Source organism: Salvelinus fontinalis, chromosome 15 (genome assembly GCF_029448725.1).
Source record: "Salvelinus fontinalis isolate EN_2023a chromosome 15, ASM2944872v1, whole genome shotgun sequence".
Taxonomy (NCBI): Eukaryota; Metazoa; Chordata; class Actinopteri; order Salmoniformes; family Salmonidae; genus Salvelinus; species Salvelinus fontinalis.
The window spans coordinates 20,510,831-20,538,084 of record NC_074679.1 but is presented as its reverse complement, the minus strand read 5'-3'; the positions used below and the strand labels follow the sequence as shown (position 1 = coordinate 20,538,084).

Below are 27,254 nucleotides of genomic sequence, written 5' to 3'. Positions count from 1 at the left end.
GTGTAACCAGGAGGTGAGGCCTCATTTAACACAGTAAATTCATCAGGCTTAAGCCATGTTTCAGTCAGGCCAATCACATCAAGATTATGATCAGTGATTAGCTCATTGACTATAACTGCCTTTGAAGTGAGGGATCTAACATTAAGTAGCCCTATTTTGAGATGTGAGGTATCACGATCTCTTTCAATAATGGCAGGAATGGAGGAGGTCTTTATCCTAGTGAGATTGCTAAGGCGAACACCGCCATGTTTAGTTTTGCCCAACCTAGGTCGAGGCACAGTCTCGATGGGGATAGCTGAGCTGACTACACTGACTATGCTAGTGGCAGACTCCACTAAGCTGGCAGGCTGGCTAACAGCCTGCTGCCTGTCCTGCACCCTATTTCATTGAGGAGCTAGATGAGTTAAAGCCCTGTCTATGTTGGTAGATAAAATGAGAGCACCCCTCCAGCTAGGATGGAGTCCGTCACTCCTCAGCAGGCCAGGCTTGGTCCTGTTTGTGGGTGAGTCCCAGAAAGAGGGCCAATTATCTACAAATTCTATATTTTGGGAGGGGCAGAAAACAGTTTTCAACCAGCGATTGAGTTGTGAGACTCTGCTATAGAGCTCATCACTCCCCCTAACTGGGAGGGGGCCAGAGACAATTACTCGATGCCGACACATCTTTCTATCTGATTTACACGCTGAAGCTATGTTGCGCTTGGTGACCTCTGACTGTTTCATCCTAACATCGTTGGTGCCGACGTGGATAACAATATCTCTCTACTCTCTACACTCGCCAGTTTTAGCTTTAGCCAGCACCATCTTCAGATTAGCCTTAATCTTAATTTAGATCGGGTTTTGGTATTTTTCATTAAATGTACCATCTTCAGATTAGATGGTTGTTAAAAATGGATGGGGTTAGGATTTGGGCTAAATCAACTGATGCTGATGTAATTGTGTTTTCTGAAACCTGACTCAGAAAGTCTGTTCTTGATAAGGAGATTTGTATAAATGGTTACAATGTGTATCGAGTTAAGAAAGGTGGGGGTGTGGCTATATATGTAAAGACTAAATTCCTTGTAATTGTGGCAAAGTCAAACTATTTGTAAACAGTTGGAATTTCTTGCTTTGAATATTAAGGTTTCAAAGGGTCCCTCTAACTGTGAGTGGCTGTTATAGACCCCCCTCTGCTCTCGGTGATGCATTTTCATCTCTGATGCGCCTTATGTCTAAACTTCTTCACAGTGAAATGATCTTGATTGGTGATCTCAACTGGTGTTGGTTAAAGCCGGTGTCTGAAGATTTAAAAATGTTTTGTAATTCTATGAATCTTACCCAGTTGATTAACTCACCCACTCACCCAAATGTCCAGAGAAATCTACCCTGATTGATTTGATATTAACAAATGTTCCACATAAATATTCTGTGGTTCGTGTTTTTTGTAATGATTTAAGTGACCATTGTGCTGTTGCTGCTGTTAGAAATACTAAGGTTCCTAAAACAAACCCACGTTTTATTCATAAGAAAAATTTGAAATGTTTTAATGAGCAGGCTTTCTTTCATGATTTGTTTTATTTTGACTGGAGCAGATTGAGCTTATTCCTGATGTGGAAACTGCCTGGAAATTCTTTCATGATGTTTTTTTCCCCAAATAGTAAACTAATATGCCCCATTCCACAGGTTCCGAGTTCAAGGGCGGGATAATCCATGGTTTTCTTCTGAGCTGTCTTGTATTATTTTCGACTAATTTAGCCTGGGCTAAAGCAAGGAAATCATGTTGTGATGCTGATTGGCTTATTTTTAGGCAGTTACGAAACAAGTGTTCTTTTCTTCTCAGGAAGGCCAAGTCTGAATATTTTATGTCTGTTACCACTGATGACCCTAGAAGGTTTTGGAAGGCTATTAAGTCTATGTCTGGTAATAGTAATGTTAATGAATTACCGTCATGTGTATTGAAGGACTTTGTTGCTGTATATGGCAAAACTGAAATTATGAATTGTTTCAATGAGCACTTTGTATCATCTGGTAGGCTGTTTGATTCAGTGTCCTCTGTTTCTGTACAACCCTGTGTGGATGAACCAGTGTGAGCTGATCAAACTTTAAGCTTTTTGCCATTCTCAGTGCAGGAGGTACATAAAGCCCGGAAATCCTTAGATCAGAGAAAGCTGGCAGGTTCTGATCTTCTTGATCTCTGCTTTTTAAATCTGGCAGCTGACTTCATAGCTGAACCACTTACATATCTGTTTAATCTAACCCTGGACTGTAATGAAATTCCAAAGATCTGGAAATCAGCATTTGTCCTACCACTTTTAAAAGGGGGAGTTCCAACTCTTTTAAATAATTATAGGCCAATCTCAAAGCTGTCACCCCTGGTGAAAATACTTGAAACCCTTGTGAGTGAAAAGGAAAATTGTTTTTATATACTAACTCTATTTTATCAATGTACCAATCGGGCTTCAGGAAGAAGCATAGCACAATTACAGCAGCCATGAAAGTTTTAAATGATATCACTGAAGCCCTTGACAAAAAACAGCACTGTGTCTCACTTTTTATTGATCTTTCTAAGGCTTTTGATACAGCTGATCATGCTATACTGAGGCAGAGATTGTCGAGTGTAGGTCTTTCGGAACATGCAGTTGCATGGTTTGCTAACTATCTGTCTGATAGAACTCGGTGCACTCAATTTTATGGGCTCATGTCTGTTAAATTGTCTGTCTGTAATGGTGTGCCCCCGGGCTCTGTACTTGGTCCCATCTTATTCACTATTTGTATACATAATTTATTAACTTTTATGCTGATGATACTGTTATTTATTGTTGTGCCTCGTCTCTCACAAAAGCTTTCCAGAACTTTCAAACTGCTTTTTATACTGTTCAACATACCTTGTGTCAATTGAAGCGTATCCTTAATACTGACAAAACTAAACTAATGGTGTTTTCTAAAGCAAGAAATAGATCTCTGAACCTTTCACCTATTACTACCTGTCAGGCAATGAGATTGAGACTAACCTCATAAATATCTTGGAATTTTAATTGATGACGGCCTCTCTCTTAAATTGCATATTCAACAACTGTAACGGGGTGCGTACTGGTGGCAGAGAAGTCGTTTAATAAACATAAAAAACACCATAAACAGAACAATCAATGAATGGGTCAAACAAAACCCGGTAACCACCAGCATAACGTACACAAGCACTACAAGAAACAATTCCGGACAAGGAACCGACTCCGAACTAGGAGAGGAACCGACTTCGGCGGAAGTCGTGACAACAACTTACAAAAAAATTGAAGCTGAAGTTGGGATTTTATTTTAGGAATAAGGCCTGTTTTTCTTTTGAAGCCAGAAGGAGGCTGGTATCAGCTACATTTATGCCTTTACTAGACTATGGAGATATTTTATATATGAATGCTTCCGCTCAGTGTTTGAGATCAATTGACACCCTTTACCACGGCACATTGAGATTTACTTTAAATTGCAAAACCCTTACGCACCACTGCACTTTGCATACCAGGGTTGGCTGGCCTTCTCTAGTCACTCGTAGGCTCAGTCACTGGTATACTTTTATTTATAAAGCCATTTTGGGTTTACTACCTTTTTATTTGGGCATGTTTATTGTTCAGAAATGTGGTGGGTACTCTCTTCATTTGCTGGACTTTATCCTGCTAACTGTTCCAAATGTCTGAACTGTATTTGGTAAAAGGGCTTTTATGTACTCTGCGCCATCGGTTTGGAACGCCTTACAAAATACTTTTAAACTGGAAGAACTTGTCCCGATTGGTGTTTTTAAATCACTGATGAAGACTTTTGAGGCTGATTCCCTGACCTGTCAATGTTTTTAATTGGCTGTTTTATGATTTTGTTATACTCTTGTGAATTCTATGGTTTTTACTAGATTACTTGTAGTTTTCATGATGTCTGTCTGTAATTGTGTAATGACTTGTTGCTGCCTATCTTGGCCAGGACGCTCTTGAAAAGAGATTTCAAATCTCAATGAGCCCTTCCTGGTTAAATAAGAAAATGCCACCAGCGGTCTTTTCACAGTCCCCAGATCCAGAACAAATTCAAGGAAATGTACAGTATTATACAGAGCCATGAGTGCATGGAACTCCCTTCCATCTTATATAGCGCAAGGGAACAGCAAACCTGGTTTCAAAAAACAAAAAAAGCAACACAACACCTCTTCCTCATGTGACCTACATGTTGTATGTACTGACATGTATGTGTAACTGATAGATGTGTAACAGTTTAACTTTACGCCGTCCCCTCGCCCCGACACGGGCGCGAACCAGGGACCCTCTGCACACATCAACAGTCACCCACGAAGCGTCGTTACCCATTGCTCCACAAAAGCCGCGGCCCTTGCAGAGCAAGGGGCAACCCTACTTAATGTCTCAGAGCAAGTGACGTAACTGATTGAAATGCTACTAGCGCGCACCCGCTAACTAGCTAGCCATTTCACATCCGTTACAGATGCACACACACAAAAGTATTTTTCTGTAATGTCTTTTTCATTATGTGTCGGACCCCAGCAAGACTAGCTGTCGCCATTGGCTTCGACCAATGGGGATCCTAATAAATAAGTACAGTAAAGTAGAGTACAGTACATAGTAGACCACACTAAAGTTGAGTACACTATAATGTACTGTATTATACTGTACTCTACGAGACACAACCATTGAGCAGCACATTGAGAATGAAGGGAAGGCCCTCCAGTGGCTTGTTGAGAAATGTGGGAACAGATATCATGTTCTTAACAATAAGAACAGGGAAGAACTGCTGGAGAAGAGAGAGGAGATGGTTTCAGGAAACAGAGGAGGACATTAACAGATAACGAGAAAGAGACTAAAGAAGACAGAAGAGAGAGCAAAACAAAGACTGATGAAGGTGCAGGAACAGAATGGGTGTGTTTCTGTCAGTCTCTGTTTAGCGAATTTGGATTATTCAACTGTGTTGCTGTGCAGCACACAACAGCTACAGTGATGCAACACACTAACCTGCATAGTTGCATGTAAAACTAAAAGCTGCTCGCCAGCAGCTTTTTGAGAGTCTGCAAAATCATGCAAAATGCACGTTTCTGTAAAGAGAGCAGACTGAGTGTCATAATACCGGATAATTTTTGTTGTTATTGGCCCTCACTTATTAAACAAGATCTGAGTGTATATGAGGAAATCAGACTTGGTTGTTTGTGTACACACACTAGAGATGAACAGAATGACACTCCCTCACTACATAATAAGTAGACCACTGCTGCATAATCTACTTTGTGTTGAGTGTGACACAGAGCAGCCTGTGAAGGTCACCATGTTAAGCAGCACAAGAAAAGAGGGAGGGGAAGATGTACAGATGATAAAATGCCATTTAGGTAGAGATGATCTTGAAGACACAGGAGACTTAAAAAATGACAAACACAAACACATAACAATGTCTACAATTGATATTCTATGTATAATAATGATTAATTCGCTGAGAAACACAGAAGAGAGTGAAGGGAAGGCCCTCCAGTGGCTTGTTGAGAAATGTGGAAACAGGTATCATGTTCTTAACAATGAGAACAGGGAAGAACTGCTGGAGAAGAGAGAGGAGATGGAAGGAAACATAAAGTGTTTCAACCAAATGAAAAGGACAGGTACTCAAATGTCAAGAAGAGGTGGAGGGCAGTACCAGCAGCAATAAGGAGAACAGGGAGCAACCAGTTGTTTCCTCCAGAAAGTGACTATTATTCTGGTTAATCCTGTAACAGAAATGTTTGCAGCAAGTGTGTTACATCATGTCTTCCTCTACTGTCCTCTCCTCAACTCCTCTCCATTGCATTGGGTTCCATTTTGAAGGCATACCTGTATGATTGAATTGAGAGTTCAAATATAGGACATGTTATGCAATGCTAAAACTTGTTCATAACTATATATGCTTGAGGATTTCTTAAAACATTGTTTTCATATAATTCTACTGGTCATGATGTGAAAGAAAGATTTAATTACAAAAAAGTATCCGTGAAGGTGTTGTTGTGTTGTTCCACAGTGAGTGGATCGATGCCAATAAGAGCATGGAGCAATCAGTTTCTTCCTCCAGAAGGTGAGTATTATTCTAATTAACCTTGTAACATTAACCAATGTAGCAATTGTGTAGCAGTCATCTCCTCGTCTTGTGTCCTCTCCTTTATTTCTCTGATCAGACAGTGAAAGCCAGCCGAATGCGCTTCCACCATATTGTTTTTTAACCTAAAGTATTTCCTGTTTTTATGAAAAGGAGGAGACAAGGTGACAACAGACTGTTTTCTTTTATTTTCTCCTTAATTTGCCGTTTTCCTCTTTAGACGGGAATTGTAGACTTTAGCTCATACACAATTTAAAATAAACCGCTACTTCCAGTATTCCTGTCTACCTTGGTAAAGCACATCTCTCCCTACACCATGTTTGATGTATATGTTCCACCACCTCACCGTCAACCCAGCATGGAAGAAAAAGAACATGCAACAATGCGCAGCACATCTTGATTCTAAATTCCAAAGGAATATACCTAGATTGTATCTAAAAACCCACCATTGATTCCCTTGTAACTTTCACAGATGGCACCACCGTTGTGTTGAGGTATAGCTGTTGTTTCAGTGATTTGATAAAAGGCAAACCACCACATACTGTTAGTTTCCTTGTTGTTCCCCAGTGAGTGGAGATGGCAGATCTGATACCCTGTCTCTTGGAAGCTCTGGATACAGCTCCCAGACATAACTACCAGCATCTGACCACTGGTTTGGATCACATAGTTCTGGAACCCTGCTCCTTGAATCTAGAATGGTCTCTCTGACTTCCATTTGAGTGTCTGACTTCAGAGGCCAAAGAGGATTCAAGGAGAAGCCGTGAAGTGGCTCAGAGTGCTGTGAGTCACTCTGATGTCACTCCAGACATTGGGACATGACAGAATAAAGATAGATTACATCTGACACTTTTAACAGAACTGATGGAAAAGTTCAAGTTTGAGAATTACATGCAAAAATTCACTAACAGATGATCAACGTGATACATTGTAAACTCTTTATTATTGTGTAGTGTAATGCTCATCTAGGGACCAGCACTGATAATTATCATAAGGTTAGATGTGATGGTAAAATGCATCTGACTTGTGTATTAGATGTTTTAATATTGACATTTCTAGCAGAGGAATAACATACTGCATCAAGTGTTATGCACAGAATTGATTAGCGGTATCAATAGTTTTCATAACAATCCTTATTTCAGGAAGCTAGTCTCCGATAGTGGGACCAACTGTGGGCCATAACGAGGTGTTTGTAGGTGAGAAGTTCAGGCAGAAATAAAATACATTTTCTACTAAACTACAAGATACTGTTGATGTTAAAATTTTTATTGGCATTTCATGTTATAGTGAATACTCTGACAGTACCAATGTGTCAGTATGCATCACATTATGGTTTCTTGAGGAGAAATGTAACAGCTATTTAAATAAGGAAATCCAACACTGTGCCAATTTTAGTTCAGAAAAGTTTTAATAGTTTAAATTGAAGTTGAAAAGAATTGGGTGGATAAACATAACATACATATTTGCATCAGGTCTAGAAACCATAAAGAACACCGAAGGTCTAGGTCATAGGCTAGGACCTAGAGGAAAGAACTAGTGAAACAAATGGAACTGTGCCACAATGACTTGTCACCCTTGATAAGTAGTCATCTTCCCATTAAGGACCAATGTCACATATCACCATGGTGTCATGAGTACCACTGTCAAACGTTTTGAACGAACAACAAGGCTTAATTCATAACGGGAATAATAAATCCTGAATTCAAAATATTAGTCAAACTAGTAAAGTTAAGGTTAATTATGATTTTAATAAAGGCCCTCAGTCCTGCATCAGTTTGAATAATTTTTGGTTAAAAAAATATATAAAATAAATACCTATGGCCCCTTTTTCTCAGTGTGGGCTTTACCGTCTTGGCCGTCTGAGTCTCTGACGTCAGCTATTAAGACTTAAAATACTGTCATGGATGTTGTTGAGGTTTTCCCATGTGAATTACTTATTATACTTTATCATTTATAACCTAGTTCTAGGATCTGTGACTAACGTAATACCGATTTGTAAAAAAAATAAATACATTTTTACACAAAAGAGCCTTTGTGAGATACAAGTAGGGCGTTCTGGAAGCAGCTCAATGTGGGTGAGTTGACTACAAAGAACTCAATGCTAGACTGCAGGACTGAGTTTTCCATAAGAATATTCATGAAATACATATTTGTACACAAATGACCAGGATAAGGGTTCAAACTCACTCACTCCGTCTCACATGACTCAACCTGATTTAATTGTCCACTGAAACTAATTTGCAGGCATACAGAAGGTCCAATGAGATAGGTAACATAAAGGAGACTAAAGAGATTACCCATAAAGTATTAACCCCTAACTTCATTTCCAGGCAGATCAGTGGTAGAGACTAGTTACGTTACAAAGGGAAGCAACATGACTGTCTGTTTGGCCTGCACGGTGGTGCTTGTTATTAGTCTACTCCCTACAGTTGCTCCTTTGAAAACAGTAATGCTTCTGGTAGCTCCCTTAGCATCCATCCACTGTCTTAGTATTACAGTCTACGTGCGTCAAGTCAACCCCACTTTCAAAGATACTACACTGACAGCCACAGAGCACAGGAACCATTTCTACAAGATGAGATGAATTGATAAAGATTCAATTAGAGCATGCAACTCTACCGGCACACATTACAGTCTAATCTCAAGCAAGTCAGGAAGCATTTTGTATGATACAGAACAAAGTTGCTTTCCTTCCAATGACGTGTGATCTGCCAGAACCAATGACCCAGTCTCCAGTCTGTCACTGTGTTTGTTCTCAACCAGTAAATCTGCTGCCTCATGGACCTATCTGTACTCAGCACAGTGGTTGAGTGACCACACACTGTGCCTGTAAGTGCAAATACCACTGGTGCCTCAGGCCACTTCAAACCAGGCAACACCCCATTCCAGAGAGGTTAACTAACACATTCACACCTTCATGCTGGAAGCTGAACAAAGTAAACAGAACAATAATATACCTTTCTCATCTGCACTCCTTCGCAATAAAACAACACTAATCAAAACAGCAAATTATAACCAAAGTCAAGCAAAGACAATAATACTCTGAGATGATTTCTTGTCGTCAGTGACATCTCCTTTCAGAACCCAGCTAGGTTCTAAAGTCCAAGAGCAAGAAGCCCTTTCATCCACATCTTGTAGAGACACAGCAGACCTAAAACCTGTACTGAAAACCTTTCAAAAACAGTAGTTTAGTTCAACTTGAAATCTTCAAAACATCTCAAGCACTAAAAGCTAAAGAGTTTGTGAGAAATTAATCACCCTTCCTCTCCTTTACAAGCATAGTAAAAGAGCCCCATAACTCTCCAAACAGGTTCACAGTTCTTAGCTTGTTTATCTCTCATGAGTTTTCTCCTTCTGCTCCCCACTGGGGCCATTGGGCGGCGGCTTGTTGCTGAAGTTCCAGTCGACAGGGTTGAGGAGCTGCATGGTCTTCTTGTGCGTCCAGATGGGGTTGATGATCACTGTGAGCAGGGCCAGGCCAGTGTAGAAGAGGATGCGCTGGGGCAGAGCCACGTACATGTTCATCTCCCCCCAGTGGCTCCAGCTCACCCACCACATGTAGTACGTGAGCACCATGCGGCAGTGGAACATGTGGATCATCACCCACTGGTTGGCCTTCCAGAATAGCGTCCTCGCCCAGCCTGCCTGGAGGGGAGAGAAAACATATACTTGTACGGATTGGGCAGGGGATAAAGACTGTCACAGTGTTTGGGGTCGTCGTCATCTGTAACAATGTACAGTGCCTTCAGAAAGTCATTAATAAAAAAACGTAAAACTGAAATGTCTGGAGTCAACAAGTATTCAACACCTTTGTTATGGGAAGCCTAAATAAGTCCAGGAGTAAACATTCACATAATAAGTGGCATCTACTCATTCTGTGTTCATTAATAGTTGTTAACATGATTTTGAAATGACTACCACATCTCTGTACCCCACACATACAGATCATTTTAAGGTCCCTCAATCAAGTAGTGAATTTCAGGCACAGATTCAATCAAAGACCAGGAAGGTTTGCCAATGTCTCATAAAGAAGGGTAACTACTGGTAGTTGTGTAAAAATAAAATCTGACACTGAATATTAATTTGAGCACGGTGAAGTTATTAAATCAGGCTTGGATGGTGTATCAATAAACCCAGGGAATACAAAGATACATGATACAGGCGTCCTTCCTGACTCAGTCGCCGGAGAGGAAGGAAACTGATAAGGGATTTCATCATGTGGCCAATGAGGATTTTAAAACAGTTACATAGTCTAATAGTTGTGAGAAAAGTGAGGATGGCTCAGCAACATTGTAGTTAGTCCACAATACTAACCTAAATGACAGAGAAAAAAAGTGAAGACTATACAGAATAAAAATATTCCAAAACATGCATCCTGTTTGCAACAAGGCACTTAAGTAAAACTGCAAAATATGTGGCAAAGAAACAAACTTTTTCTCCTGAATACAAAGTGTTATGTTAGGGGCAAATCCAACACATCACAGAGTACCATTCTTCATATTTTCAAGCATGGTGGCTGCTGCATCATGTTATGGATATGCTTCTCATCGGCACGGACTAGGGAGTTTTTTTTGTTGATAAAAATAAACAATACAGCTAAGCACAGGCAAAATCTTAAGAGGAAAACCTGGTTCAATCTGCTTTCCCACAGACACTGGGAGACAAATTCACCTTTCAGCAGGACAATAACCTAAAACACAAGGCCAAATCTACATTGGAGTTGCTTACCAAAATGATATTGAATATTTCTGAGTGGCCTAGTAACAATTTTGACTTAAACTAGGCTTGAAAATCTATGGCAATCTTTCTTATCAAAATATATGAGTGTTTTATTTTATATAAACTTAGCAAAAAAATAAACGTCTTCTCACTGTCAACTGCGTTTTTCCCCCAGCAAACTTAACATGTGTAAATATTTGTATGAACATAAGATTCAACAACTGAGACATAAACTGAACAAGTTCCACAGACATGTGACTAACAGAAATGGAATAATGTGTCCCTGAACAAAGGGGGGGGGGGGTTCAAAATCAAAAGTAACAGTCAGTATCTGGTGTGGCCACCAGCTGCATTAAGTACTGCAGTGCATTTCCTCCTCATGGACTGTACCAGATTTGCCAGTTCTTGCTGTGAGATGTTACCCCACTCTTCCACCAAGGTACCTGCAAGTTCCCGGACATTTCTGGGGGGGAATGGCCCTAGCCCTCACCCTCCGATCCAACAGGTTCCAGACGTGCTCAATGGGATTGAGATCCAGGCTCTTCGCTGGCCATGGCAGAACACTGACATTCCTGTCTTGCAGGAATTCACACACAGAGCGAGCAGTATGGCTGGTGGCATTGTCATGCTGGAGGGTCATGTCAGCATGAGCCTGCAGGAAGGGTACCACATGAGAGAGGAGGATGTCTTCCCTGTAACGCACAGCGTTGAGATTGCCTGCAATCTCAACAAGCTCAGTCCGATGATGCTGTGACACACCGCCCCAGACCATGACGGACTTTCTACCCCCAAATCAATTCCGCTCCTCGGTGTAACGCTCATTCCTTCGTCGATAAATGTGAGACAAAACCGCAACTCATCAGTGAAGAGCACTTTTTGACAGTCCTGTCTGGTCCAGCGACGGTGGGTTTGTACACATAGGCGACATTGTTGCCGGTGATGTCTGGTGAGGACCTGCCTTACAAGAGGCCTACAAGCCCTCAGTCCAGCCTCTCTCATCCTATTGTGGACAGTCTGAGCACTGATGGAGGGATTGTGCGTTCCTGGTGTAACTCGGGCAGTTGTTGTTGCCATCCTGTCCTGCAGGTGTTATGTTCGGATGTACCGATCCTGTGCAGGTGTTGTTACACGTGGTCTGCCACTGCGAGGACGATCAGCTGTCTGTCCTGTAGCGCTTTCTTAGGCGTCTCACAGTTCGGACATTGCAATTTATTGCCCTGGCCACATCTGCAGTCATCATTCCTCCTTGCAGCATGCCTAAAGCATGTTCACGCAGATGAGCAGGGACCCTGGGCATCTTTCTTTTTGTGTTTTTCAGAGTCAGTAGAAATACCTCTTTAGTGTCCTAAGTTTTCATAACTGTGACCTTAATTGCCTACCGTCTGTAAGCTGTTAGTGTCTTACCGACCGTTCCACAGTTAATTAATTGTTTATGGTTCATTGAACAAGCATGGGAAACAGTGTTTAAACCCTTTACAATGAAGATCTGTGAAGTTATTTGGATTTTTACGAATTATCTTTGAAAGACAGGGTCCTGAAAAAGGGATGTTTCTTTTTTTGCTGAGTTTAAATTTTTCATAAATCTTAGAACTTTTCTTCCACTGACATTACGAGTATTTTTTGTAGGCCCTTGACCAAAAGTTACAATTAAATCCATTTTAATCCCACTTTGAGAATACTTTCTGAAGTGACGTGAAATCTCATGTGACTTTAGTCTATTTTGTAATTTTTTTTACTCCTTTTTCTCACCAATTAGTAGTTACAGTCTTGTCTCATCGCTGCAACTCCCATAAGGACACGGGAGAGGCAAAGGTCGAGAGCCTCCGAAACACAACCCAACCAAGTCGTACTGCTTCTTGACAATGCTCACTTAACCCAGAAGGCAGCCGCACCGATGTGCTACACCTGGCCACCGTGTCAGCGTGCACTGCACCCGGCCCACCACAGGAGTCGCTAGTGCGCGATGGGACAAGGACATTCCTGCCGGTCAAACCCTCCCCTAACCCGGACGACGCTGGGCCAATTGTGCGCCACCCCATGAGTCTCCAGGTCGCGGCCAGCTGCGACAGAGCCCGGACTCGAACCCAGAATCTCTAATGACACAGCTAGCAGTGCCTTAGACCACCGCGCCGCTCGGGAGGCCGACTTGGGTCTATTTTTGCCTAGAAATTCCCCTTTCTCAAAATGGCCATCTGTACATTCATCATCGTTGCAAATCATGTCAAGGTGCTGGTCTCAGTGTTGAGTATGTAAACAGAAAAGGGGAATTGAAATCCATCTGTGCTTTTTATGTCTAGCCCACCAGTAAAACAACTGAACTATAAGAAAATGAATACGCTTACAGTACAGTGTCACAAATGGAGTCAATCAACAAAACAGTAACATACTGTATAGAGAATATGATGAAAGGCACCAGACAGACACAAACACTCCTTTACCTTTAGTAACATCCAGGAGATGCAGGTGAAGGGTGTGCTCATCTCCAGCAGCAGAGTGACCATGGGCAGGTAATGTCCTAGTGAGTCCCAGACCACCGCCCCAGCAAACCCTGACAGGGCAAAGAAATGATGGGCGGCCAGGGGAAGGTCGAAAGCCCTGAACACCACACTGGAGGCATGCAGCGCCACATTCTCAAACAGAAAGAAGCCTGTGGCTGTGAGCACAGTGAACCAAGACCAGTCTTCCTGACCTCTGACCCTGTCCCTGGACACGGCCGACTCCTCGGTCAGCGCCCGTAGGCCCGCCACCGTGCTCTGGAGTCCAAACGCGGCCCGTGTGGTCGCCAGGTTCCAGAACACCTTCTCCTTAGCCAGCAGAGAGCGGTAGGTCTGGGAGAGAGCCATGGACACCAGGTGGGAGAGGAGGAACACGGCCGTGTAGAAGGCAAAGCCCAGGCCGATGACCTGGAAGCGAAGGCCCCAGGAGAAGTAGCCCGGACTGGGGTCGCCGGGGCCCTTGAATGCCGGCAGGGTGCTGGCCTGCTCGGAGATCATGTTGGTTTGTGTGTGGATGGATTATGTCTGTTGAAGGTCTCACAGAGTTGAGTGACCCTGTGATCACTGAAAGATCTCATGGGTTAGTCATCAACCACCCTGCAACAGGAATTAAAGCCAAAACACATTGGTCAATGTTCATAAAATAGTTATGACATGTCAACATTTGCTAGATGGCGTTTGAAAATGACTCTCTATATGTAGCCAAAAACATGATCAGTTATTGTTGACCCAAGATAAGTGATGTCTGTGTATTAACTACCGTCTGTTTGAAATAACACCGAGGCACAAGACGAGAGAAGTGAGTGACTTCACATCTTATTTCGTTTGACAGACGATAACATAAGATATCGGGCACCTTTTTTGCCCAAGGAAATTCGTCTGACCATGGTGTGTCAAATTAAATTAAATCTGATAAATGCAACAACGTGGCTAAATCAGTTAGATACGTTGTTAGATGGTTGCGAAAAAAGGAGGCCAGTTTACTAGAATCTGAAACATTACACCATTGTTTACACTCTGTTGACTGTAACATTGTTCCACTCAGGCACAATTGCGATACCTTAGCTGCAACATTGTTGCAGGCTGTTTCTCAACTGTATCAGAACAGAATGTAATGACACAAAACAAACAGCTGTTTGTGGCTAGTCATCGCCATTGTAGCAATAAGTATTTTTTGTCCTACAAAGCATAAGAATGTGTTACCTTATTTGTTCATTATTGGCAAACATCAGTGTGTACTACTGTGAAATCAAAGATATTCCATCCGATCAGCAGCGGGTTTGTTATCAATTTGGGCTTCTTCTTCTTCTTCTTCGGTGGGGTTTATCGGCGGTTGTCATCCAACGTTATGCTGCATTACCGCCACCTACTGTACTAGAGTGTTGGCCAAAGACAGGGAGAAACGAAATTCTACCTGTTAGCCCCGTTGCTCTTAAAAAATGTAACAAAATATTTGAGACTATATCTAATGATGTTCTACACTAAGTGCTTGTTGAGCCAGTACATCAACAACCTTGTTCCCCTCCACCCTCACATATGCTGGGACCCATGTACATTTTATCTGTATACCCATCTGCCTAATCCTGCCATGGGCTTGTAGCACCTCATAAAGCAGGTATTATCTGCTATGTGAAGTAAATGACTGTAGACTCATCAACACTGCACATGAATCAGAGCAAATAACTTCTCTGTCTGGCTTGACTTCCTCCACCCACTGCAAGGCCAATAGTATGGCCATCAGCTCTGCCGTATATACAGCCAGATGATCTGTAATACGTTTCCTGACTGCCACCCCACATTCCTGCACTACAAATGCTGACCCAGAACATCCTGTACTTGGATCTTTCAAACCATCTGTGTATATGGCCACAAAATCCTGATACACAGTATCCAGACGTCTCTGAAACAAATCACATGGATCAACACCCTCCCTATCTTTCTGTAGTCTCTTCAACACTTCTAGATCAACTACTGGAGGCGGGAGTAGCCATGGTGGATTTACAGGAATAGCTACCGTTGGACTAAACTCCCTTCCATACAGTCCCATCTCATTCGCCTGGATTTTACCCACCCACCCAAAACTCGTATTCTGTCTTCGCTCATGTTCCCAGCATGCATGTAAAATCCCTTTCGCAGGATGAGACACCCCATGTCCCTGTAGGTTGACCCAATAATTCATTGCCAGCTGCTGTCTCCTAATCTGCAATGGCATATCCCCCATGCAGTGCAGCCACTGGGATCAATTTGGTCGCTAGCAAGAAAACTGAAAATCCCACCCTATGAGTTTCCCTGCTCTCCTATTGGTCAACACTACTCAGGCAAGTGTATTACTGTGTTTCTATTGGCCCTGGCAAGAAAACAGGAAGTCCCACCCTATGAGTTTCCTTGCTCTCCTATTGGTCAACACTACTCAGGCAAGTGTATTACTGTGTTTCTATTGGCCCTGGCAAGAAAACAGGAAGTCCCACCCTATGAGTTTCCCTGCTCTCCTATTGGTCAACACTACTCAGGCAAGTGTATTACTGTGTTTCTATTGGCCCTGGCAAGAAAACAGGAAGTCCCACCCTATGAGTTTCCCTGCTCTCCTATTGGTCAACACTACTCAGGCAAGTGTATTACTGTGTTTCTATTGGCCCTGGCAAGAAAACAGGAAGTCCCACCCTATGAGTTTCCCTGCTCTCCTATTGGTCAACACTACTCAGGCAAGTGTATTACTGTGTTTCTATTAGCCCTGAAAACATCATGTTATTAATCCCTAAATCATGTGATGGCATCTCATCTGCAATGTTTGAGGTATTGTTGTCATATAGATCAGTAATTAGTGAATTATTGAATTACACTGCCACAGCCTATTTACTAGTTTAAATGGAGTAAAGAAAAGCAAATAATGAGACACCACCCAGTCCCTCTCCAACTTTTAAATGTTTTTCATAAAAAAATTAATTGCAGAAGTATTTACATCAGATGATATCAGCAATGATTAAACTACTTTTAAGAGGCAAAATCTTCAAAGTGTTAATTTGTAAAATGTTTGTAAAAAAAAATAAATGCAGTTGTGATGTGTTTAAAATAACAGAGATTAAAAAAAAGAACAACAACAAAATCAGTAAACATTTCAACATATAAAACATATATAAATGCATCTTTGCTGAACAGGTGAACAAATACAAATATCAATGTAACAGTGTCAATACAAAAAGACAATGAATAAACAAATCATACATTCAGTATCAGTATTTTGCATGCTATCACAACAGTTTATCAAAATAACCCGAACAAAGTAACAAATTGATAACAAAACACAAGTAAAAGCCCAAAAAATTGTTTCAATGAGGCATATATCATATATTAATATATTTATTATATATATTTCTTTACAAATAAATAATATTTGGCATTATATTCATCCTCACTATAGATATGATATACAAGAGATGAAAATAGTTTAGCTAAATAACTACCTTTTGAATTTGTCTAGTCATTTCACTTTCCGAGATCCAGGAAGTGGTGTATCAGTGTGTCATCTTCGTGTTTTCTCCAAGATGTTGCCAAGAAAAAGACCCCTCATAAATAGTAGTGTTCCAAAGCAGATAGACAAAACAAGGCCAAACCAGTAGTGTGGCCATCGATGAAGAGGAACTGTCCTAGTCACCGATGAAACATGTTGGGGAAAGAGGTAAAGTACAGTAGGTGGGGGTTCTACATTTGCTTAAAGAATATTGCAGTTATTTTTCTGCTGCCTTCATTAGAATGAAACTAAACAAAATACTACTTTAATCTGTGGTATCAGTTTCAGACTGTTTTATCTATAGTCAAAATGAAGATGACAAAATAAATCAAATGTAAAACAAACTACATGCCACATTTACCAGAGACTTTGTTTCCTTCTGAATTCATACCCAATGAGCAGTCATTTTACACCCTCAACCACACCAGCTGACACTATGTCCCATAGACATTTGACTTGATTTGATTAAAGCCTGGAAAAACACAGGGTCTCATTGTTTGGCTGGTTATAGCTGAATGACTAGAACTGTCTGGTTGTGTGTGTTCTGCAAGGGTTACCCATTTGGACATACAGTGGAAATAATATGTGGGCATGGAAAGGATATGGTGTAATAAATCAAGGGAAAACAATATTATAAATCCCATGTTAAAAATAATTATACATTAATAACTGAAAAAAAGAACTTGGGCGCCATCTAATGGACTAAATTGGCACTGTTATACTTACAGGTACAACAAATGTAGGCAGTTTACCCTAAATAGATCTGGACTAAGGTAAACCAACAGTAGAGAACCAATGGTTGTCTGTGGCAGGATTGAGAATACGATTTTAGAATATGGCACAATTTGTTATTCTATAAATGGCACTGGTAGTGGTATGTATAAAATGTAACTCTATAATGAGTAATTCAAATGCAGAGCACAGAACGAATTCTTCTCATGAATGGAATGGTAGTAAAACATATGCAGCATGCTTTTCAATACTGAACATCCACTATAACTCCTCCGATCCTCCTTGTACATTTTTGTATTCCACTTTTTATTTCCTCGACCTTTCAAACACTCATCACACAGACATATAAAGAATTGAAAAAAAATCTAAGTTATGCATGAATATGCTGCTAAATCCATTGTGGTTAGATTGAATCTGAGCTTTCAATCTGAGTTGCTAGCTCTCTGCCTGGGCTACTTGTCATACCTTAGGCCATGTCACCATTCATAATGCTTCTATGAGTATTGAGGGTTGTCTGGATGGAATCCAACTGGAAATTGTACTGTAGATTAGGAACCACCAAGTAGAGGACAGCTGTCCCATCAAGGCAAACAATAGAGAAGGAAAGTTACAATATTTGGCACACACTCATAAAAGCAAATGCACACTCTTGCACGCACACACACAAACCCTGATGAATTTGCATATAAGTATACACACACCTCTGTCATTTCAGTGACACACTGTAAAAGAAGCAGAGATCATGTCAGAGTGTGTATCCTCCAGGGATGCCAGGGCTGATATTGAAACAAACCAGATATATATAAGCCATACAGTGCTGTGATCACTATGTACTTTACCCTGTCATCTTCAACAGTAGAGGCAGTAGAGTACAATCATCAGCACTTTTGCTTCCAAGGACCTTTGAGGCTGTCTGGTTGATCTTTCCAAGGACCTTTAAGGGATGTCACTTACGTAAGCCCCCCTTTCTCTGTCATCACATACTACAGTATATGAGAAAAGCTCACCAACACTGTCAGATTCTATAACTACAGAACAGCCTTGCAGCATGATGGAACAACAGCGGTTAGACTTCAAAGCAGAGATCCCAGCCTCACCTAGGTCAGCATGTGTCCGTGTGAGTCTTTCTCTGCCACTGCTGCACGTCTGTCTGCGTACAACTGTAGGAACAGCAGGGGAACATTGCTAACCTGCCAACACAGATCCTGGCTTCCTGCACGACACACAAGGGTGCACTGCAGCTACAGCACTGTAGTTTTGGCTAGGTTGGTTCCCTCCCTCCAACGATATGACATCACATCACTCAGATAGATTTATGCAGACAGAAGCCAGATCTTCACTCACAATGGAAAGGAATGTTTCCACATTCACACTCGCTTAATCTATACTAACTAGTCATGATACAAAATTAAGCCATGGAAGAGAAAGATAACTGATTCAAATGAGGTAAAGATGAAATGATATGATATTGAAAAAAAATCGAACTATTTTCTGTATCCCGCAACCAACTGTGATATGCTGCATAACAAGTCATAATTTCCATCTGATTTGTGTTGTTCCCAAACATCTATAATTGAACTGACCCCCAGGACAAGGCTATCAAAACCTGATCTTTTAGGATGACAGAGATTAAAGTATGTGTGTGTGTGTGCGTGTGTGTCCCTGCTGAGCCACACTGTTACTGTCGGACCACTAAGGGGGTAACAGTTGGGTCATGTCTCTACGGAGCGATAGACGAGTGGACTTGGAGATGCGGTGACCCTCCAGTTACCCCATGTTCTTGAAGCCATCAACAAAGTGCCACAACAAGACCGATCCTCCAACCCAAACAGAACACAAAGGGACTCCAGTCTGCTGAAAGGTACTGACTGCAATATAACGAATATTTCTCTCTCTCTCTCTCTTCCTCTCTCTCCCTCTCCCTCTCTCCCTCCCTACCTCCCTCCCGCTCTCTCTCTCTGGATCAGTTACAGTAGAAGCCAGGTGTAGGCAGCCTATTAGCAAAACTAAACAATTATCATTTTCTCAGTCACAAAAATAGATATTTCAGACTTGAGCTGTATCAAATAGCTAAGAGAGTGCTACTGTAAGTGTTGCATTGATTGTTTAACCAGTACTGGATCGACTAAGTAAAAAGCAACACCACTGACTTGGTTCATAACCACTACAGTGCATTGAATCAGAAAAAGAATTTCCAAAAGTGCCCCTCAAATCAACACACGTCATCCCTCACCCCAACAACTCTAGCTCTAGGGCTTTTCAGGCCTCCTCAAGCATCTTATGGGAACTGATCCATACCCTGGTCACTGCCATTCTCTGTCTCATTATTACCCAGGGACCCTACAGTCCCCTCAACGTCTACATCACAGAATCATATTAGGCCCCTGGAGTGCATGTCTGAGCTGTGAGAGAGGAAAATAACCCCAGTTTAACAATGACTCATATTCCCTACAGTACCATCCAGACACAAGAGAACAACTCAAGTCTCTCCAACTTCACATTTGTCATGTCTTTGCTATCAGCCGGGGATCAAAAAGCATTATTCTTCCCTCATATCTCTTCACTCTGGGACTGTTTTACATTATTACCTTTTGGAGTAACCGCTACAAGGTAATAACGTGCTACAGTCCCAAACAGTCACACACCGCGCGTGTCTGGTAGATAATCAACAATAGATAGCTTTGTTCTCATCAACGAAAATATGTCACTCCTGTGTGTTTGAGTGTTGTTTGTTTAGAAACTGTTATTCCCGGGTTGACATCTAGGGGAAAAATTACAGAAGTACTTTTTTGATGCGACATGATATGTAGGAAGGGATGGAGAAACGAGGTGAAAAATCAACCATGTGATTAAGAATACTAATTTACTCTCTTGCAATTCAAATACAACAATAGTGTTGTGAACTTTGTACATTTCCCTTTAAAATCAGAGAATTATAAGAAGTGCAAAAGTGCATTATTCTACGTATATATTTGATCTAAAGAACTATGCAAACGTTCCACAGCATTTCTTCCCCCACTGCAATGATATTATGTGAAAAATGTTTTTTGCATGTTGTCTGCTTCAAGTAAATGTTGTTACATGTGAAATGTCAACAGTATCGGGAACTCTAGGGGATAGTCTGGAATGGAGAAAGGTAATGAGCTTGATTCAGAAATCTTTAAATAACATTTTCTACCGTGAGGCTCGCTTGAACCTTTGACTGCTACCTGACTTGGTAGAAAGCTGCATTTTCCAACATTGACAACATTGACCAAACCAGAGGTTACTGTGATTTCACAAAACAGACGTTTCAGAAGGGATGACCTGTCCCTTGGTCAGAAGCTACAGTGTGGTATGCACAGTTGAGGTATTTCAAGCACTAGCACTTTCAAGTAGGTTCACTTCAATCATGTGTGATTGTTAGCTTATGAGCACAATTGGAAACAAAAGTAGGATAATTGCAGGGGTTTCCAAGAGTTGCAGTCATCAATTTGTAACTGGGTTTGCATTCTCTCTAGTTGCCGGTAGGTTTCAAAGCTGCACTTTGCACATTTTGAAAAATACAGACTTACCGTTCCAGGATGATTCAATGAGAGCTTTTGAAGTTGTGTATTCCGTCATGTAACACTATTAAACTAACAAACAATAACAACTCATGGGGAAACCAAGGAGAAGATAAACCAATGATGAATCAATTTTTATATATGTATACAGTACCAGTCAAAAGTTTGGACAGACCTACTCATTCAAGGGTTTTTCTTAACTTTATTATTTCTACATTGAAGAATAACAGTGAAGACATCAAAACTATGAAATAACACATATGGAATCATGTAGTAACCAAAAAAAGTGTTACATCAAAATATATTTTATATTCTTCAATGCAGCTACCCTTTGCCTTGATGACCTCCCAGGTGGCGCAGTGGTCTAGGGCACTGCATCGCAGTGCTAGCTGCGCCACCAGAGTCTCTGGGTTCGCGCCCAGGCTGGGCTGGGTTCGCGCCCAGGCTCTGTCGCAGCCGGCCGCAACCGGGAGGTCCGTGGGGCGACGCACAATTGGCATAGCGTCGTCCGGGTTAGGGAGGGTTTGGCCGGTAGGGATATCCTTGTCTCAGTATGTAAAAATGTAATAAAATGTATGCACTCTACTGTAAGTTGCTCTGGATAAGAGTGTCTGCTAAATGACAAAAAAAAAAAAAAAAAAAGACAGCTTTGCACACTCTTGGCATTCTCTCAACCAGTTTCATGAGGTAGTCACCTGGAATGCATTTCAATTAACAGGTGTGCCTTGTTAAAAGTTCATTTATGGAATTTCTTTCCTTGTTAATGCGTTTGAGCCAATCAGTTGTGTTGGGACAAGGTAGGGGTGGTACAGTATACAGAAGATAGCCCTAATCAGGCCTTTATGGTCAAATTGCTGTAAAGAAACCACTACTAAAGGACACCAATAATAAGAAGATACTTGCTTGGGCCAAGAAACATGAGCACTGGACATTAGACCGGTGGAAATCTGTCCTTTGGTCTGATAATCCAAATTTGCGATTATTGGTTCCAACCGCCGTGTCTTTGTGAGACGCAGAGTAGGTGAATGGATGATCTCCGCATGGAGGAGGTGTGATGCTGTGGGGTGCTTTGCTGGTGACACTGTCTGTGATTTATTTAGAATTCGAGGCACACTTAACCAGCATGGCTACCACAGCATTCTGCAGCGATACGCCATCAGTTAGCAACATGGCGCCGACAGACATGGTCATCTCGCTTTGCGTTCTTATGAAACTGTGCAGTATTTTTTTTTCATGTATTATTTCTTACACTGTTACCCCAGGAAATCTTAAGTCTTATTACATACAGCCGGGAAGAACTATTGGATATAAGAGCAACGTCAACTTGCCAACATTACGACCAGGAATACGACTTTCCTGAAGCGGATCCTCTATTTGGACCACCACCCAGGAAAATGAATCGGATCCCAGTAGGCGACACAAAACAACGGCGCCACAGAAGGGGCAGACGGAGCTGTCATCTGGTCAGGCTCCGTAGACAGGCACATTGCTCACCGCTCCCGAGTATACTACTCGCCAATGTCCAGTCTCTTGACAACAAGGTAGACGAATTTCGAGAAAGGGTTGCCTTCCAGAGAGACATCAGAGATTGCAACATTCTCTGTTTCACAGAAACATGGCTCACTCGGGATACGTTATCAGTGTCGGTACAGCCACCCGGTTTCTTCACAGATCGCGCAGATAGAAACAAACATCTTTCTGGTAAGAAAAAGGGCGTTGGTGTATGCCTTATGACTAACGAGTTGTGGTGTGATCATAACAACATACAGGAACTCAAGTCCTTTTGTTCACCTGACCTAGAATTCCTTACAATCAAATGCCGACCGCATTATCAACCAAGAGAATTCAATTTGATTATAATGACAGCAGTGTTTTTCCCCCCCGCCAAGCAGACACCTCGACGGCCCTGAAAGAAGTTCATTGGACTCTATGTCTCCTGACCGCTCCTGTCTCAGCCTCCAGTATTTATGCTGCAGTAGTTTGTGTCGGGGGGCTAGGGTCAGTTGGTTATACCTGGAGTACTTCTCCTGTCTTATCCAGTGTCCTGTGTGAATTTAAGTATGCCTTCTCTAATTCTCTCGTTCTCTCTTTCTTTCTCTCTCTGAGAACCTGAGCCCTAGGACCATACGTCAGGACTACCGGGCATGACGACTCCCTGCTGCCCCCAGTCCGCCTGGCCTTGCTGCTATTCCAGTTTCAACGGTTCTGCCTGCGGTTACGGAACCCATACCTGTCCCAGACCTGCTGTTTTCAACTCTTAATGATCGGCTATGAAAAGCCAACAGATTTATTCCTGATTATTATTTGACCATGCTTGTCATTTATGAACATTTTGAAAATCTTGGCTCTCTCTAATTTTCTCCTTCTCTCTTTCTTTCTCTCGGAGGACCTGAGACCTGGGACCATACGTCGGGACTGCCAGGCGTGGTGGCTCCTTGCTGTCCCCAGTCCGCCTGGCCTTGCTGCTGTTCTGCCTGCGGTTATGGAACCGCCACCTGTCCCAGACCTGTTGTTTTTCAACTCTTAATGATCGGCTATGAAAAGCCAACTGAATATTATTCATGATTATTATTTGACCATGCTTGTCACTTATGAACATTTTTGAACATCTTGGCATAGTTCTGTTATAATCTCCACCCGGCACAGCCAGAAGAGGACTGGCCACCCCTCATAGCCTGGTTCCTCTCTAGGTTTCTTCCTAGGTTTTGGCCTTTCTAGGGAGTTTTTCCTAGCCACCGTGCTTCTACACCTGCATTCTAGCTGTTTGGGGTTTTAGGCTGGGTCTCTGTACAGCACTCGAGATATTAGCTGATGTACGAATGGCTATATAAAATAAACTTGATTGATTGATGTAAACTGGAAACCACATATCCTGAGGCTGCGTTTACTGTAGCTGGGGATTTTAACAAAGTTAATCTGAAAACAAGGCTCCCTAAATTGTATCAGCATATCGAATGTGCGACCCGGGCTGGCAGCATTCTGGATCATTGCTACTACTCCCTCGCCCTCCTTTCGGCAAATCTGACCACGACTCCATTTTGTTGCTCCCAGCATATAGACAGAAACTAAAACAGGAAACGCTCGTGCTCAGGTCTGTTCAACGCTGGTCTGACCAATCTGATTCCACGCTTCAAGAGTGCTTTGATCATGTGGACTGGGATATGTTCCAGATAGCCTCAGACAACAACATTGATGTATACGTTGATTCGGTGAGCGAGTTTATTAGCAAGTGCATTGGTGATGTTTTACCCACGGTGACGATTAAAACATTCCCAAACCAGAAACCGTGGATTGATGGCAGCATTCGTGCAAAACTGAAAGCGCGAAACGCTGCTTTTAATCATGGTAAGGCGACCGGAAACATGACCGAATACAAACAGTGTAACTATTCCCTCCGCAAGGCAATCAAACAAGCTAAGCGTCAGTGTAGAGACAAAGTAGAGTCGTAATTCAACGGCTCAGACACGAGACGTACGTGGCAGGGTCTACAGTCAATCACGCATTACAAAAAGAAAACCAGCCCCGTCGCGGACACCGATATCTTGCTCCCAGACAAACTAAACAACTTCTTTGCTCGCTTTGAGGACAATACAGTGCCACTGACAGGGCCCGCTACCAAAACCTGCGGGCTCTCCATCACCGCAGCCAACGTGAGTAAAATATTTAAACGTGTTTACCCTCGCAAGGCAGCCGGCCCAGACGACATCCCTAGCCGCATCCTCAGAACATGCTCAGACCAGCTAGCTGGTTTGTTTATGGACATGTTCAATCAATCCCTATCTCAGTCTGCTGTTCCCACATGCTTCAAGAGGGCCACCATTGTTCCTGTTCCCAAGAAAGCTAAGATAACTGAGCTAAACAACTATCGCCCCGTAGCACTCACTTGAGTCATCATGAAGTGCTTTGAGAGACTAGTCAAGGATCATATCACCTCCACCCTACCTGACACCCTAGACCCACTCAAATTTGCTTACTGCCCCAAAAGGTTCACAGACGACGCAATCGCCATCACACTGCCCTAACCCATCTGGACAACAGAAATACCTATGTAAGAATGTTGCTCATCGATTACAGCTCAGCATTTAACACCGTAGTGCCCTCCAAACTCGTCATTAAGCTCGAGACCTCGGGTCTCGACCCCACCCTGTGCATTTGGGTCCTGGACTTTCTGACGGGCCTCCTCCAGGTGGTAAGGGTAGGAAACCAAGAAATATGAGCAATGTTTGATACTCAACACTGGGGCCCCACAAGGGTGCGTTCCCAGCCCTCTCCTGTACTCCCTGTTCACCCATGACTGCATGGCTATGCACGCCTCCAACTCAACTCAACTTGATTACCAACAACGACGAGACGGCCTACAGGGAGGAGGTGAGGGCCCTCGGAGTGTGGTATCAGGAAAATAACCTCACACTCAACATCAACAAAACAAAGGAGATAATCGTGGACTTCAGGAAACAGCAGAGGGAGCGGACAAACTGAAATGGTCCACCCACACAGACAGCGTGGTGAAGAAGGCGCAACAGCGCCACTTAACCTCAGGAGGCTGAAGAAATTTGGCTTGTCACCGAAAACACTCACAAACTTTTACAGACGCACAATCGAGAGCATCCTGTCGGGCTGTAATTGTTGGGCTGTGAAATTGTTAGATTACTTGTTAGATATTACTGCACAGTCGGAACTAGAAGCACAAGCATTTCGCTACACTCACATTAACATCTGTGTGTATGTGACCATGTGTATGTGACCAATAAGATTTGATTTGATTTTATCCCATCTGGTTTGCGGTTAGTGGGATTATGATTTGTTTTTAAACAGGACAATGACCCAACTGTGTAAGGGCTATTTGACCAACAAGGAGAGTGATGGAGTGCTGCATTAGATGACCTGGCCTCCACAATCCCCTGACCTCAACCCAATTGAGATCGTTTGGGATGAATTGGACCGCAGAGTGAAGGAAAAGCAGCCAACAAGTGCTCAGCATATGTGGGAACTCTTTCAAGACAGTTGGAAAAGCATTCCAGGTGAAGCTGGTTGAGAGAATGCCAAGAGTGTGCAAAGCTGTCGTCAAGGCAAAGGGTGGCTATTTGAAAAATCTCAAATATAAAATACATTTTGATTTGTTTAACACTTTTTTGGTTACTACATGATTCCATATGTGTTATTTCATAGTTTTGATGTCTTCATTATTATTCTACAAGGTATAACATAGCAAAAATAAAGAAAACCTTTGAATGAGTAGGTGTGTCCAAACTGTTGACTGGTTCTGTACATCTACTAATACATATTTGGTAATGGATGAGGGGTTCTGTGATATCGTACTTAGCGAGGACTGGAGTGGAGATGAACTCAGAAGATGATGACTGTCATGAGGAGACAGATAAAGGAGGGAAGTGTACAGTAGATAGTCTAGAAAAAGGCTAGTTAAAGGAGAGTCTAGTTGAGGGGAAGTCTGAAGGGGGAGACGCCCCTCACCCCTGACCCCTGTCCCAGTCCTCTCAAAGGCGAGTCTGGGCCTCAGGGATATAGATCTCGATGCTGTCTGCTCTCTCTGACACTGAGTTCTGACGGAAGGAAGCTGCACGCTTGGCCGCCATCAGCCTCCTGCGTGCCTCCTGGCGGTGGCGGTCTGGAAGATCCAGGGATTTCTCCCGCGTCACGCCTCTCTTCCCGATCATGGACTTCTTTGGTACGGCAGGTGGTAACTGGGCACATGAAGAAAGAGAGACGAACTAGACCAAAATCTGATCTGTATCAAAAACTATTCTGTAATTCAACATGTATAAGCAGTAGTTGAAATATCATCCATTTGAGTGATCAGAAATAAATCAGCATAGTTAAGCACCATGTCAATGATGCCCAGTGGTATAAATCAGCATAGTTAAGCACCATGTCAATGACACCCAGTGGTATAAATCAGCATAGTTAAGCACCATGTCAATGACACCCAGTGGTATAAATCAGCATAGTTAAGCACCATGTCAATGACGCCCAGTGGTATAAATCAGCATAGTTAAGCACCATGTCAATGACACCCAGTGGTATAAATCAGCATAGTTAAGCACCATGTCAATGACACCCTGTGGTGCTTAACTTCTTAACTTCTTTTCAACCCAGCCTCTATTGAATGCACAGTGGGATATGGATGAGTTTGCACTTCCTACGGCTTCCACTAGATGTCAACAGT

At 42.3% G+C, this 27,254-nt stretch overlaps 2 protein-coding genes across 3 annotated transcripts in view; both read right to left on the bottom strand.

The window, feature by feature from the left end:
• Window positions 1-7,460: 7,460 nt before the first annotated feature.
• LOC129811520 (protein CLN8-like) lies at window positions 7,461-14,709 on the bottom strand. Its single transcript, XM_055862894.1, has 3 exons — window positions 14,489-14,709; window positions 13,229-13,882; window positions 7,461-9,716 (listed from the first exon to the last, which is right to left on the bottom strand). Exons 2-3 carry the CDS (start codon window positions 13,781-13,783, stop codon window positions 9,402-9,404), a joined length of 870 nt encoding a protein of 289 aa, XP_055718869.1. The 5' UTR covers window positions 13,784-13,882; window positions 14,489-14,709; the 3' UTR covers window positions 7,461-9,401.
• Window positions 14,710-16,188: 1,479 nt separating this feature from the next.
• Window positions 16,189-27,254, bottom strand: part of LOC129811519 (disks large-associated protein 2-like) — a 100,559-nt gene continuing 89,493 nt past the window's right edge. For both annotated transcript variants that reach the window (XM_055862892.1, XM_055862893.1), the window contains one exon: window positions 16,189-26,772. In XM_055862892.1, the coding sequence (XP_055718867.1) occupies window positions 26,566-26,772 (207 nt within the window). In that variant the 3' untranslated portion in view covers window positions 16,189-26,565. The remainder of the gene's footprint in view (window positions 26,773-27,254) is intronic.